The sequence below is a fragment of the Macrobrachium nipponense genome, chromosome 25 (genome assembly GCF_015104395.2).
Source record: "Macrobrachium nipponense isolate FS-2020 chromosome 25, ASM1510439v2, whole genome shotgun sequence".
Classification (NCBI taxonomy): Eukaryota; Metazoa; Arthropoda; class Malacostraca; order Decapoda; family Palaemonidae; genus Macrobrachium; species Macrobrachium nipponense.
The window spans coordinates 32,866,244-32,882,222 of NC_087214.1; the positions used below are offsets into that span (position 1 = coordinate 32,866,244).

Genomic DNA, 15,979 nt, shown 5'->3' on the forward strand with positions numbered 1-15,979 from the left:
TTTTTCCTCAAAGAGGTGTGGAACTGGAAGACGGGTCAACTCCTCGGACATCTCCAACTTTCACAAGAAGTAAAAGATCATCTGAGGTGGTGGATCCCTCAGCTTCAAAAGAACGAAGGCTTATCGCTTGCTCTGCAGAACCAGACCAAGTGTTGTTTACCGACGCTTCGGAGTCGGGATGGGGAGCGACGCTGGGAGCAAGGGAGGTGTCAGGCACCTGGACAAAAGGAACAGGTGTCCTGGCACATCAATTGCAAGGAACTTGTGGCCATACACCTAGCCTTAAAGTCCTTCGAAAAGATAGTCAGAGACGGGGTAATACAGATCAACTCAGACAACACCACGGCTCTGGCTTACATAAGAAAGCAAGGAGGCACTCACTCGTTCTCCCTCTATCAGTTGACAAAACACCTGTTAACCTGGACGGAAGAAAGAGGCATAACTCTCTCACAAGGTTGTTCAAGGGATCAAAAATGTGAGAGCGGACAGACTGAGCAGGAGAAACCAGGTCCTTCCCACAGAATGGACTCTTCACGAAGAAGTGTGCGAAGTCTTTGGTCCCTGTGGGGGAGACCTCACATAGACCTGTTTGCGACGTTCCTCTCCAAAAGAATAGAGACCTTTTGCTCTCTAGTAGAGGATCCGAGAGCCTTCACAATAGACGCGTTTCTCATGGATTGGTCGGGTGTGGACGCTTACGCCTTTCCCGTTCCCCCGTTCAAAATCCTGGGGGAAGTGGCTCAGGAAGTTTGGTAGCTTCGAAGAGCACGAAGTTGATACTCATAGCCCCATTTTGGCCAGCACAGGAATGGTTCACGGAGGTACTGGAGTGGATAGTGGACTTCCCCAGATCGCTTCCAAACAGACACGATCTACTCAGACAACCCCACTTCGAGAGGTTTCATCACAACCTCCCAGGTCTCGCTCTGACTGCCTTTCGACTATCGAAAGACTTGTCAGAGCGAGAGGCTTTTCTCGCGAGGCTGCGGGCTCTATCGCTAGAGCCCGCAGAGCTTCGACGAGAAGAGTATACCAGTCGAAGTGGGAAGTCTTTAGGAAGGTGGTGTAAGGTTCAGAAGCTGTCCTCCTCCAGTACCTCTATAGTGAATATTGCCGATTTCCTCCTCTTTCTGAGAAAGGAGTCACACCTATCTGTCTCGACAATAAAAGGATACCGAAGCATGCTGTCTTCGGTTTTCAGGAATCGAGGCCTAGACATTGCTAACGACAAAGATCTACACGATCTAATTAGATCTTTTGAGACGTCGAAAGCAGCTACTCCTAGAACACCTAGTTGGAATCTAGACGTGGTCCTGAAATTCCTTTCATCGGACAAATTCGAACCTTTACATCTGGCGTCCCTTCCGCGACGTCACTAGGAAATGCTTGTTCCTAGTGGCTCTCGCTACAGCCCAAGAGGACGAGCGAATTACACGCTCTGGATTCCACGGTGGGGTTCAAAGGAGATGCTGCCATCTGTTCTTTCCAGACAATGTTTCTGGCAAAGAACGAAACCCATCAAAACCTTGGCCCAGAAGTTTTGAGGTAAAAGGCCTATCTAACCTGGTAGGCAGAGAGATAGAGAGTCTCTCTGTCCAGTGAGAGCTCTTAAATTCTATTTAGAGGAGAGACAGATGGGAGCTTGTCAACAAGGTCTTTGGTGTGCAGTGAAGAACCCCAAACGACTCATGTCCAAAAACGCCTTGGCTTTCTTTGTGAGAAGCGTTATTACGGACGCTCACAAGAACTGCTCGGAGGAATCCTTCGGTCTTCTAAAAGTCAAGACGCATGAAGTAAGAGCAGTTAGCAACGTCTTTGGCGTTCCAAAAGAATATGTCTCTGAAGAATATCATCGAGACTACATATTGGAGGTGCAATTCAGTGTTTGCATCTCATTATCTGAAGGACGTGAGAGTGACCTATGAGAAGTGCTTCTCGCTAGGTCCTTTTGTATCAGCAGATACAGTACTGGGTCTTGGAGCAAAGACTGATCCTTAATTTTGTGTTTTTTTATCGTACATAACCCTCTTGTCAGATATGTGCTTGGTTTTTCTAGTAGCAAGCTCACTACTGTCGCACGGGAGCAGAGTGTCATTGCTGGTAGGCGATCAAGGGTATGTATGACTAGTTAGGGGAGTACAAAATTTTTTTTTTGTATATTTTGTAATGAAGTGTAATTATGTTTCGAGTTTTTTGTTGTTTGTGAGGAGTTCGGGGATGACTCCTTACAATCTTAGAAACTAACATGGATGTTAGGATCAGGTGATCGGGATCGGTTTTGTGCTCCTTGAACAAGGTGTATTGTCATGTAAGTGGAATAGCACCCAATGACAAAGGCCTTTAGGCTCTGCCGAGTAAGTGGATAAGACCCCGCCCCATTGGCAGACCCACAAGAACTCTTAGCCATAGATCATTATCTCGCTGAGGGCTCTTGAGGCTAAGCAGACTACAAGGCAGTAGCCGCGAAGTCTTCAGCCTAATAAGGTAGGAACCAAGGTTTATAAATACCTACATATGTTGTTTACCTGTCTATTTCAGTAGTTAGCTGTCTCTTACCCACCACCAATGGGTTGCTAATCAGCTAAGTATATATCTGGCAGGGAAGTTGAATGTATAAAAACTGATATTGTCATGTTACAATAAAGTTTTATACATACTTACCTGACAGATATATACGATTAATAGCCCACCCAGCCTCCCCGCAGGAGACAGGTGGAGAGAAGAATTCTGATTAGAAAACTTGGGGATGGTTCCTAGTCCTGCCACCCATGGGCATGGCGGTAGATCACCTGACCTACCTGTAGCGTGTGCCGCGAAATTTGAAATTCTGTCGGAGACGACGGAGTCTATAGCTAAGTATATATCTGTCAGGTAAGTATGTATAAAACTTTATTGTAACATGACAATATCATTTTTTTCAGTGAAGACTTGTTATATGTTAATACATTATAAACATGTGCCATAAAAAAAAAACACACACACACACATACATAATATCACAACATAATATCCTGCTCGGTCACCAAGGGAAATAAAAGGCGGGGCAACTCCCAAAACCCACGGCAGCACGCGGTTGCCTAGTGTAAATTATGGCAACACTCCCGAATGTTTTTTTTTTTTTTTCTTTTGAGAGGTTGTTTAAAATAAAATGTACTAGTAAACATAACAAGCAGTTTGAGTTACCATGATAGTAATTGTTTATTTTGTATTGGGTATGTGTAAAGCTCTACTTTGATAACAATGAAAGCGACTTACGTATTATTTGTTTGTCAGAGAATAACCTTTTTTGAAATATTTTATGAAATGTCTATTCATTACGTATTTCCATGATAAGAATTTTCTATATTTTTTGCACATTCCTACAATAGGTGGTGGTAGTGGTGGTGGTTGTGGTTTTGGTATAGTGCGTATTATAAATAAAACAAAAGCAAGAATAAGATAAAGTAAAAACCCATTGTATTTACTCGACTGATTTCAAATGACCCCTAGGTCATAAATATATGTAAAGTTATTCAAATTATTTACTACGTTTATCTACAAAACACTTCGTCTGGAAAAACTAACCCCTATTAATAATAATAATAATACAAAACACTTCAGTAATCAGAATTAACTTTTTTTTTTTTTACAATTACGATAATTGATTTATGTAAATTAAATAGCAAAGTATTTTATTTGTTACACCTTTTATATGCAAAAGACTAGGAGATTGCATCATTTTTACTCATTTTGTTCCTTCAAATATGATAGGTAATTTTTATTATTGAACTTGTAAGTAATAAAGATAGAATATTCTCACTAAATAGGATATAAATTTTAACATACTTTACAATAATAGCAATGGTAATAATAGTTACCGTATGAATAGATAAATAAAAAAAATAACTACGAAGCATATAAACTATTTGTAAACAGTAAATGCTGCTATAGCAACTAGAAAGAGCATTCATTTCTCGAGAACAGAAAAAAATTCTATACTCAGGATTTTAAAATATAAAGTAATTTTCATTATTGTTACACTCTCTGATATACAGTACAATAAGTTGTAATGGTTACTTGTCAAAAAATAGGATAAAACATCATAATGTAACAAGGAGTAAAAATATGCTATCCTCTCTAATGGGCCCAGCAAAGCCCGTGATACCCACGGTCTAGGCTAGACCGTGGTGATACCCAGCTCCCTCCCCACCCATGAATGACAACTGACCGACCCGATACCTGTGGTACTACCGCACCACTTATTCATCGGTCAAAATGCCATGCTGCGCAATAAAAGTAACTTTGATGGTTTATAAAAAAAATAACAAAGAGAGAGAGAGGGAAAAATATTTTGTTGACACATGCACGAAGTAATTACAAAGCCGTTGGTAGGATTATGTATTAGATTCTGAAGAGGAGCATTTTTGTTAAGATAGCCGCAACACCGGACTGTTGTAAAATGATATTGACGCATTTCCCGGGTTAAAAGAGAAGAAATTAATTAAATTAATTAGTAAATAGACAAAAGTGTAAGTAAATAATTAAATTATAGCAATGTTTAGAAATAGGGAAGTATTATGTAGTTTGCAGATAATGTAGTGCACTATTCTGCGATTCAGAGCTCAGGAAGCAGGTTACTATATGTGTTGATTTTTATGAACTCATTGAACATAATTAGCCCTACTCCAAGTGAATAGTTCTTGGTCAGATGAACGTGACAAGTCTTATTGTGCTCATGAACATAAAACAGTTCATTCACAACCTTGTCTTAAGTGTTAGTCTGCATCTATATATTCAGTGTTCGCAATTATAGTAACAAGTGTCTCAAGCTATTTATTTAGGTTGTGCAAATTTACAGTAGTGCAAATTTTCATTGGAACCTATCTAATTTATCATAAGCGAGTATGTACAGACACGCAAACATTTGCGAATCCTCAAGAAAACTGCAAGACCTCACAAAAGTATTTATGTTTAATTTTTATGTAAATTTATAGGTTTTAGACCTTTTATGTGTAAAATCTGTATTAAAAATTCAATTATTTTATTTTTGTACATGCATAAATATAACACAAAGGAAATTACAGCACCTACAGTTACTGGACGTACTTTTACAAGATGTGATACCCATTCACAAACTTATCCCTTCAGAAACTGTTTAATATCTGAAGTAGGAGTACTACAATTAGTATTAGTTTTCATGCTTTTAAATGTAAAATCAGAATAGAAATTTTGTATACATGTAAATTTTTAAATATGATACAAAAGCAGTATGTAATTCACAAAGTGTTTTGTCACCAGGACCTCCCATGATCACGAAATGAGATTGTTCATTCTGGTTGAGTTTGTGAAAGTTACTTTCTTAACTTCTGAGAAATGGGCATAAAGTATGTATGTACGTATTTCGCTCTTTCTCTCGGTTTGTTGTTAGCCCTTACGCTACTTTATTTTAAATTGATTGAATTTTACCTTCACCCTCTGCAAAGATTACATACATACATACATACATACATACGTACGTTTTCTTTATTTTATTGAATTGTGTACCTTCATTATAACTGATGTATGAAGTTTACCTAGTTACGCAAAGAAAATGTCTTTTACTTTGTGAAGGGAGAAAGAAAATGGTATCCCATGAATTAGGAGTAACGTATGAAACTGTATATGTACATACATATGTAGTTGTTACTGTAACTATTTATACATCAACCATTTATTTCTCTTTTAAGGGTAATGTATTAAATTAACTTTTAGATGAAATTGCAGTAATAATTTAATTTACAAGTTAGTTTAATACTTTGGGAGCATGATTAGGGTCATATTTAGTGTTTAAAACTCTAGAAATAAGCATTTGTTAGCAGACAAAGTGACTGCACCAAACCTACATGAAACTTCACCTTGTGCAAGCAGTTCTGGAACCTAACCTTGCATAGGTTTGAGGTGGTATTGTATTTACTTTCCTTGATGTAGTCTTGTAAGTGACATCAAGTGTTTACTAAAGAATAAATCTGATGACAGTGTAATTGTACTCTTTATTGTCTATGACTCATGCTTAGTACTTTCTCTTCCACAGGTGCCACAAATGCCTCGCAGACTGTGTATGAAAAGTGTGATCTAAAACACATTCAGCTAGATACGTTAGGTCATGTTTTGGCTTTGCAGTCTGTCGACTCGGCGAATTACTCTGTCACCACTGACATAATCTCATTAACGCTCAAATTTTTCATGGCCAATTACAAAGATGTAAGGACTTACAAGTTTTAGCTCTACTGATTTGTATACTATTTGTAGATTCAGTTTTTGCCCAATTATTATCGTATTTTTGCTATCTGTTCATGTCATAAGTCTAGACCCATTTGTGCTTTATATTATTTGTCTTTATTGTACCAAGTATGTTGATTTCTTTATTTGCAGACTTCTGATCCATTAATATCTTCATACAAATATGGATCTTTAACGAGAATTCCAGAATTTGTGGATTTCCGTGAAAGATTGAATAATTCCCTCCATTTTGCCATACTGACAGCAGAACAGATGTTGTTGGATTTAACTATGGAAGTGAGTAATTACTATTCTTTTTGTCATTATCAAAATGTGCAGACACTTGGTTGAATAAGTGAAAGGCCTTTACAGTGTCTTGCAAAGCAAGCTTTCACTTAATAGAATGTCCCTGTTTGAAAGGGAGAAAATGAATGAATAAATGACAGATACCAAACAAAAAAAGAATTTCCACTTTGACAAAAAAAAAAGAAAAAAAAACTGTTGTCTGATGTTGCAGAGAGCATTAAATTTTGAAGTCATGATGTAAATGAAAGTTTAGGTTGTAATTCAAAAGATAATACTCTTTGATAAATTTTGTCATTATTGTGTTAATCTGAAGGACCTTTTATTCTTAAGTTTACAGAATGAGATTGAAGCCTCAGCAATCTATTAACTACAAAAATACCTGGTACCTGAAATTACAAAGATTTTGTCATTTTAGAATGTGGCTTGGGTATAATTCTTTAGCTTGATTCCTAGTGCACAGAAATATGTATAACTTGTTATGAACTACTGCATACAGTGGACCCCCCTATGAGGGTATGTGTATCAGACCCCCCGCAAATTGTTGGAACCCATTTAAAAATGCTTAAAACTGCCTCGTATTTTGTAAGTTAAAACTCCAGAAAACCACTAAAAATTTTTATTCCTGGTTTTTTTAATAACTATCAAAAAAGTGCATTTTATGATGAAGTTGATAAGAAAATACAGTAATTTCTGGATATTTTTCATATAAAAATACTGCTAATTTCCCGTGAATAACGCCTGAAGAGGAATTCTCGAATATGTGAGTCCACGAATACGGGGGCTTCACTGTATTTACTTTCAGAAATTTGTTTATTAATAATCTTAGGTTGGATGTGACCCAATGTAAGACCAGGTATTCAGTTGGATGTTGTCCCAACAGGTGAGCTCTCACAGCCAATTTTTAGAAGCTGTACAACAGATGGATATAGATCCCACCACAGACAAAACAAAGTGGGAAGAACTCTGTGACAATCGAGACTTACGGGTTATGAACACCTGGGAACCACTGCACAGGTGAGATCGATATTTATAGGTAGTTGAGTGAATTTACATGGCACACTCGCTGATGTTCATGGGGGTTCTTTGCTGCTTCTCTTTGGAACAAGTTTAAATGCTTTTTCAATTTTATTCGTCATATGTCTCTCCTTGATTTTGTCACAACTGTTCAGCTTTTTTCATTTTGTCTTACTCAAAGTTTTGTCCCTCATGTCGGCACAAGTCCTCCTTATCAACCCTACAAGATTTGACACTTAAGTTAAACTATTTCATAACTAAAAACCTTCTTAAAAAAGTAAAACGTAAATAGAGTAGTTTAGCACTGGGTTGAAAGCCTGATATTCATCCACAAGAAAAGAATGATGGAAGATTGCATCTCCTCAGGTGTTTGCAAGAAAATGACATCAAAGCCAGTGCAGAAGCAGACATTGCTTTGTTGAAACTCCGCAATGTCACTTTACGAATGGTGGGTGCAGCGTCCAGACTAGGTCATTCAAAGGTGAATAATGCCCAAGCTTCAGCCAATAAGGAAAACAGGTATGGTCAGTTGATTAATACTTTTCATCAGTGATAGATCCACCTTTTTGAGACTTCCTTTTAGGCAGAAACTTGTGTACAGTATGTCATCGTCATTATCATTGTCATTGTCAGTAGTGTAATTGTCATTTGGCACTAGTGTTTGTACCTTAGGTTTCCCTGTATTGGAAGTTAATGTTAGATAAGTGGCCTCTGCTCTCGTTTAGCTCCTACACTTTCTGCTCAATTGTCAACCTGATCTGAGTCCTCGTTTGTACCCTTTCTCTGTGACCAGTATATTTGTCTCCTCCTCCTCCTCCTCCTCCTCATAGTCTTATAATAGTCAGGGTTTTTCAAAATTTCTCTTTTCTTGATTAATGTCCAATTCTACAGTACATAGGTGACTGATAAATGTCCAATTCTTCAGAACATAGGTGGCTGATAAATGTCCAATTCTACACTACATAGATGGCTGGTCTAATGTATCGTATCATAAACTTTTATTCTTGTTACTGGTGGGGTACTCTTATTTAACAGCATTACTATGGTTTTTTCACTGCAGCTACAGTATGGTTGTAGCTATAAACTCATTTTGATAACTTGGAAAGATTAAACAGACAAATTATTGGAAAGATTAAACAGACAAATTATTTAACACCCTGTAATAGATTTAAATAGGCTTTGCCTGCAAATACTTATAATTTTTTATTTGTGATTGTGAAGTTTTTCTCATTAACAGTGGAATCATGAACGGTGAAGCTAATCAGTCTAGTGATGCACAGCTTCTAGTAGAACTTACAAAGCGCCTTGAAGAAGAATATGAAGAATGTAGCAAATACAGCAACAATAAACCTCCTGAGGTGGGACTTTTCAACTTTTGATTCGCTGCAACACTATTGTCTTGCATAAAATTTTCTCATTTGAAGTCCATTAACAAATTACTTTATAAGATTAAAAGATTGTTATTCACATTGAATTTATTACTAGAGCATGTTTCTGAAATTCAGGATTGAGAATATTATATTTACATAAATATCTAAATTTAATGTGGGATTTATTGACTGGTAATGCTATATTGATTCTTAGTTCCATAATTTTTTCACTTAAATTAAGTTATAGAAAGGTATTAGTTCAGTACGTATTACCTTTGTACTTAATGCTTTTAATTTGGTCTTTTAATTATGCAGTTTGGTATGTATCTTAACTTTTAATCGAACTGTAGGTGTAAATATTAAGTCAGATTATACTGTCTTGCGGAATTTTTAAGTTATCTGCTAAAACACGGTTATCGTATTGAACTTCAAACAAATTATCATCACATGCACAAGGAATTGCAGTGACAGGGAAAACTTTCTTGCCTCGTAGGAATGAATTTTCAATAAGGTTTCTTACCCTTTGTTTCAGCTACCACTGCAAGGTCCAGATCCGTCCAGAATATACCTCTACACATCCAGAAATTATATTCCAGTCCTAGTCAGACATTCACATATTTTACAACAAGTCCACTCCTGCACCCAGAGTTCAGTTGGTATGTATGTGTGCCTGTGACTGTTCCGTTACAGTTAAGGTCTTGCAGAAGGCAGTTTATTTTGCTTTTCATTGGAGTCTGCCTAAAGGTTAAACCTTACGTACATAATTGTTTTTCATTATTTAATTGTTGAAGACTTGTTTGAGGTAATCCCATGTTAATGTCCTTAGCCTCCATTCCCCCATTCCTCTGTTTCTGTATAGATATCATGAATTATTATGGACCAATTAGTCATATATTATAATAAAATATTTATGTAAATTTACCAAGAATGAAGAAGCAATAACTATTTTGGATTTCAGTTGATTTTAGTCAGTATAGAAGTTGCCATCAGTGAATTTGTGGGCTATAAAAGTAATGGTACCTCTTTCCTGCCTGATTCCCCCAAATTGATGGCGCGTAATATTGTTACTCATCATGAGTGACTGTCCACAACCCAAAACCTGTTATTGCTACTTGTGAGCATCTCTGTCCACTGAGGGTCAAAGTGTTTTCGATGATGGTTTAAGGGATATTCTGTGTAGGGTGATAGTTTAAGGTACTATTCATTTGGTGTTTGAAGTATTAGAATAAGCAGTTATAAATGTTTTTAGTGGGGGTCTAGTTTTTGAACTATTCAAATAATCCAGTTTTAAATAGGTTTCGCTATTTTGGTACCCCTTTATAGGTGTGTGGGGTCGAGCTCGACCCGAGCGCCCAGAAAAATTTGTGAAAATTCAAGAACTGTAGCTATGCTGTACATTTTAATTTCTAAAATCAATTTCACCATTGCTGAACATTACTGAGAAGATAAATCATGCCCATCTACAAATTAAATATTTATTACAAATATTTAAGTATACTACAAAAAAATAATTTATGAATATATTTACCAAAAATGCAAAATATGCTATATACACACAGAAATTGAGGCAATCTTCCCTAAAACTACTATTTACAATATGTGACTGCAAGAAAAGGTGTCTGACCCATAGAGGTCAGAATCTGAAAAGAGAAAAAAAGGGTAGGTTTTTTGGCAAAAAAAAAATAAAAAAATTCACAAATTTTTTTGGTACCTAAATGAAATGGGAAGTGGCTATTTTTTTTTATAGAGTAAACTCATATTATCATAGAATGGAATTATGTAAAAAGATCTGCACTAAGATGTAATTTACTGTTATATCAGAAATTTTATTCTCTCCCCCCCCCCCCCCTCTCTCTCTCTCTCATCTCGGTCTCTCTCTCTCTCTTCTCTCTCTCTCTCTCTCTCTCTCTCTCTCTCTCTCTCAAACAATAATTTATGAAAATATTTTTAAAAAAATACAAAATACGCTATATACACACAAAAATTGAGAGAATCCTTCCTAAAACTACTATTAACAATAAGTGACTGCCAGAAAAGGTTTCGGACCCATAGAGGTCAAAATCAAAAAAGAAAAAAAAAAAAGTTTGTTTTTTGGCCAAAAAAATTGTCAAAATTTCAAAAAAAAATTGGTACCTAAATGAAATAGGAAGTGCTAATATTTTAATAGAATAAACTCATATTATCCTAGAACAGAATTATGTAAAAAGATCTGCACTAAGATGTAATTTACTGTCATATCAGAAATGTTATTCTCTCTCTCTCTCTCTCTCTCTCTCTCTCTCTCTCTCCAGTGTGTCATGATTTATTGACATAAGCTCATGTAATCTGTCACCAGAAAAGGCACAGACCCACTACTTCCCACCCTCTCTCTTCCTCCCCTTCTTGTGTTGTAATAATTTCAAGGTCATCACTGGCCTCCAACCCTTTGTTACACAAACTTGATGTTTTTGCCATAGAGGTGTCAGCAACCTTTAAATTATCATCAACATCACTTTATAATTCCATTAGAAGTAAGTTGATGACATCTATGCCCAGAGAATATGCTGGCCATTAATAATAATAGCCATTGTTGATGAAAAAAGCTAAAAAAAAAAAAAAAAAAAAAATGCAAAAGCTGAGAAATTGGCATTTGAAGGAAATTGGACCAAATGGCAATATAAGGCATCTCAGCCACAACCAATGGCATGCATAATATACACACACCATCTGTCTACAGTTTCCAACAATATAAAACTATCCCAGAGTCAACAGTGTTAGACAGGAAATTACTACTTGATAACTTTGCCTTTGTATCCCACACATGTTCAAAACAAACTATTACTCAGAAAAGGGGAAAGGACAAAGGCAAGGCAAACGCAGGTTTTGGCATGATTGTAGTGTGTGTTCCTCTAGCCTCTTGCAGATCGATCACACCAAGATTCGAGATAGACGATGATTTATGGGTAAAAAAACATTTTTTTTTTAAACACTCCTCGGGTCTTGCTCGACCCGTCGCACCTATTCAGGGTTAAGCATTTTGAGAGGGGAGGGTTGTCAAGTATTTGCCGATTTTAGCTGTTCGCAGGTGTTTGTGGTCTCTATTCCCTGCAAAAACCAAGGGTTGACTGTATTTATGATTGTTGGGTTTGTATAAAAGTGTTTTTATTGTAAAAAATCTTGTCTCAGAAGCTTTATTAACCATCCACAGGGATCGAGAACTGTTCAGGAGAAAGCATAAAACAAGCCAGGGAAGAGATTGAAGATTTGATAGCGTTACACTTGCAGGACCTAGAGTCCTTAGAGACGAGCACCCCCAGAGTCTGTCCAGGTGTGAATCCCCCAGCCCTAGCACACCTCCACCACCTCTCTCAAACTATAGGCCTCGTTGCCGTGCTCCTAGGATGCTGTTTCGTTATCTTAAAACCTATCAAAGCTGCCGTTTCCAAGAAGAATAAAAAGAGTAAAGAATCTGTTACTATGGTAAGTTTCAGAGTATTTTCAATTTTTAGCGGGTAGGAAGTTTGCTGAATATTAATCATTTTTGTTTGCAGGGAAGCCTTGTATAGATGGCTATGGTTTGAATGTCAAGTATAAGTATTATATTCCATATTAGCTGCATTAAATGTCTTATAATTTATTCCTTTAAAGCCCTTCCTACCTAGTTGCCCTACTTTGTCCTCTTCCAATTTCCATCGCTGATGTAATGAAATTAATCCTTAGGCTGGCCGAACACGAACATCCTCATCGGTGGTAGTGCTATCTGCGCATCTCACATGGTGCACTTATGCATTACTTAACCCTTAAGGGACAGGCTAAATATATATTAAGCTCACCCACAGACCAGACAAAGTTTAAAGTTGGCCAATTTAAGAAAACACATCAATGGAAAGAGGAGGGTATGCAAATGCACACGGTGTAAGAAAAGAAATTATAAAAATTTGTGTGTACTGTCCACGGAAAGTTGAAAATGACTATTTACAACCCTGTGCTGGGCCTCGTTTGAAGATACTCATAAATTTTACTAAGTTACATGTGTTTATTCTACCAATTAATTTTATTTTGTAACATTATAATTACACCTCACACAGTATCAAAACAGATGAAAACTAAAATGAGTAACAAACTGAGTTCTATATTTATAGTAAAATATTTACAAGATTTACTGAGATGGGGAGATGCAATAACTTTTTTGAGATATACTTGTTTTTTCTAATATTTCTTCGCACCTTTTTTTTTTTTTTTTTTTTTTTTTTGCTAAATTAAGATTGCCCTGCGTATGTATGTTTATGAGCAAATAAATATAAAAAGACATCATGAGATGGAGAGGGGCAATACATTTCCTCAATCAAGTTGCAAGGCATACTGGTCGCCCTCTGTCCTGTGCCGAGCAACTACAGTTGCCATTAGTCATTTATGGATCATTGTGGTGATGTGAACATCTTAACCTGCTAAATTCATTCAAATCGTATGGCACATAATATTAATATTTTTATGAGTTAGCCCATCCATCACACAAAACCTCTTATAGATTCTCATATGATGATGGCCCTCCATTAAGGGTCAAGGTTCAGAGCAATATTCCTTTGGCCTCTAGTTGCAACTCCTTCATCCTGGACCTCTCCTAACAATACAGCTTCAATGTGCAACTGCAAAGTATTCTTCCTTTTACACTTATAAAGCCTCCTTTACTCATTAAATTTCTCTTTCAGAGCTGAATGACGTCATAGGTCCCCACACTTACCCTGTCCTAAATTTTATATTCCATTCCCATAGGAACAGAAATGTGGTTCATTGGTTTGAATAGGTTAATCTTTATATATATATATATATATATATATATATATATATATATATATATATATATATATATATTATATATATATATATATAAAAGAGTACCATTCGTGCATTATAATCATTGCATTTCACTCGATACTAAAATTTTATTTTTAGTAATAAAGGTGATAGAATTTTGCCAAGTGTCCTGTCAGGGTTTTTTTCTTTAGTACTCTTCTCTTTACTTGCTGTGGCATTTATATTTCATTGGGAATTACACTTTGCTGACTTTGTGAACAGAACTAATTCCAAATTACTTTAGTTCTCCTTACTATTTTTTGTATTTATACACCATTTTTAAAACATTCAGGAGTAGTATTGCTCTCATATATTGTTCTGGCAGATATACTATATTTTTACCATCCTAAGTACATTATTCAGGGATGGTTCATAAACTTCCAGAATGTTTTTTTCTCTTGACTCAATATTTTCACGAAATTCATGCGGGACAATTTTTTTTCTTTTTAACTTAGTTTGCCTGTGTAAGAATTTTTTTTATATATATACACACACTGAAAGTGTGTATATGCACAAACATTTGTTAGCTTTGTATGTCTTCAGATATAGATATTATTATTGTAATAGTAATGAGCACTAAATCATATTATTATATTCAAAAGATGGAACCTACTCATAAGGAACAAACCCACTAGAGGGGCCATCGGCTTGAAATTCAAGCTTCCAAAGAATATTACGGTGTTCATTTAAAGGAAGGTACAGAATTTAATAGGAAATACAGAAAGAAGAGATCTGTTATCAGAAGAGAACAAATTTTACTCAACTAATGTTACGGGTTACAGCTGGAAAGACATAAACCCCTGATGTTCAAGAACATATTGTACTGTCTACTGTATAATTTTTTTTTTTTTTTTTTTTTTTTTTTTTTTTTTTTTTTGTCATATTTGCCTCTCACACTCATGAAATATTACAGACTTTTTATTGTTATCAGACAGTTTTTATTGTGATATTGTTACCTTACCTGTAAATAATGATTATTCTTAGGGTTAAATCCCAAATCTTTTTGGTAGGCCAGAGAAAATATTGTTGGACTTGAGCCTTATAATAAATCATACCTCTTGAAAAGAGGCTGGATGAATAATGGAGAAAATACAGATGGTAAAAGGAATTTGGAAATTTATTTTCTACTAGTTAAGATTTCATTTGGTTTTTAATCACACTCAGCATGTTTACAGTTTTGGAATGTATACCAAACAGTTTATTAATATTGCAAGAGAACACTCCAAGATTGCATTTCAGTTGTATACATTTTATTTTCTATGCCCTCATCTTTATCTATATGCCACCTTTTGCTATAACTTGTGGCCCTCTGCAGGCTGATTTTCCTTTGGAGCCTTCTTGTGGCATTAGAGTTTTTAACTTTATTTCATTAAGGTTTTCAGCTGAGGATTTAAAGAAAGAAGAAAGTATTTCAGTTTACTGCATTATGGGTTGCTATTTAGTTTTATTTCTATTTTATTATAGTAGTACACATGTGTAGCTAAAGATGTGAATACATAATACTTTTGGGGGCCAGCCGTAAGAGTTGACTGCAAGTCGGGGTTGGGTAATAATGAGCTTTCCTTTCCATTGCAACAGCCGGAGGTGGTTCCTCAATTCATGAACTACATCACATCCCTGTCTGGCGATCTTCAGAAATTTGAGAAGGCCATCAGTGACAAGTGCAAGGAGGTCAAATCGTGTGCGGAGGAGAACAGCCAAAAGGGTTACTCCTCTGTGGAAATATCGTCTCCTCTAACGAGTCACGAAGATGCCAAACAAGTGTGCGAAAAAATAGAGCAAAGTTTTATTAAAAGCTTAGGAAATCTTTCATTTTCTATAAGCAATAAAGTTAAGTATGTGTCATCTCTTAAACTCTAATGTTGAATATTTTTTTATCTCCAAAAGATGTCCAGCCGAGCTTTCTTTGGTGACGCTCGGCTGGTCATTTTAAAAAATTACATTATTGGTCTCGTTTTCAGACCGTAAGTAATCATTATTACACTTGTTTATAATGAAAATATATGATTTAGATTGTGTCTTTGTTTCCTTTTGAGTGTGTGAAAGATACTATATGCATTTTGTAGAAAATGATTTTGTTTCTTACTAATATAATTTGGTTGTAAATCTTTCTATGCTTTACCTTTTCAGTGTGATTGATTTCAACATTTATTCCAATTTAAGTTTAATAGATCTCTTAATTGTGGCAGGTGCAGCATTTCAGATTTATAAGACCTTTC

The 15,979-nt window shown here is 35.9% G+C and overlaps 1 protein-coding gene across 2 annotated transcripts in view; it reads left to right on the forward strand.

The window, feature by feature from the left end:
• LOC135199318 (N-alpha-acetyltransferase 25, NatB auxiliary subunit-like) overlaps window positions 1-15,771 on the forward strand; it is a 71,019-nt gene extending 55,248 nt beyond the window's left edge. For both annotated transcript variants that reach the window (XM_064227230.1, XM_064227231.1), the window contains 8 exons: window positions 6,050-6,219; window positions 6,391-6,534; window positions 7,424-7,557; window positions 7,924-8,076; window positions 8,795-8,915; window positions 9,460-9,583; window positions 12,115-12,386; window positions 15,339-15,771. In XM_064227230.1, coding sequence (XP_064083300.1) covers window positions 6,050-6,219; window positions 6,391-6,534; window positions 7,424-7,557; window positions 7,924-8,076; window positions 8,795-8,915; window positions 9,460-9,583; window positions 12,115-12,386; window positions 15,339-15,620 — 1,400 coding nt within the window. In that variant the 3' untranslated portion in view covers window positions 15,621-15,771. The remainder of the gene's footprint in view (window positions 1-6,049; window positions 6,220-6,390; window positions 6,535-7,423; window positions 7,558-7,923; window positions 8,077-8,794; window positions 8,916-9,459; window positions 9,584-12,114; window positions 12,387-15,338) is intronic.
• Window positions 15,772-15,979: the final 208 nt, after the last annotated feature.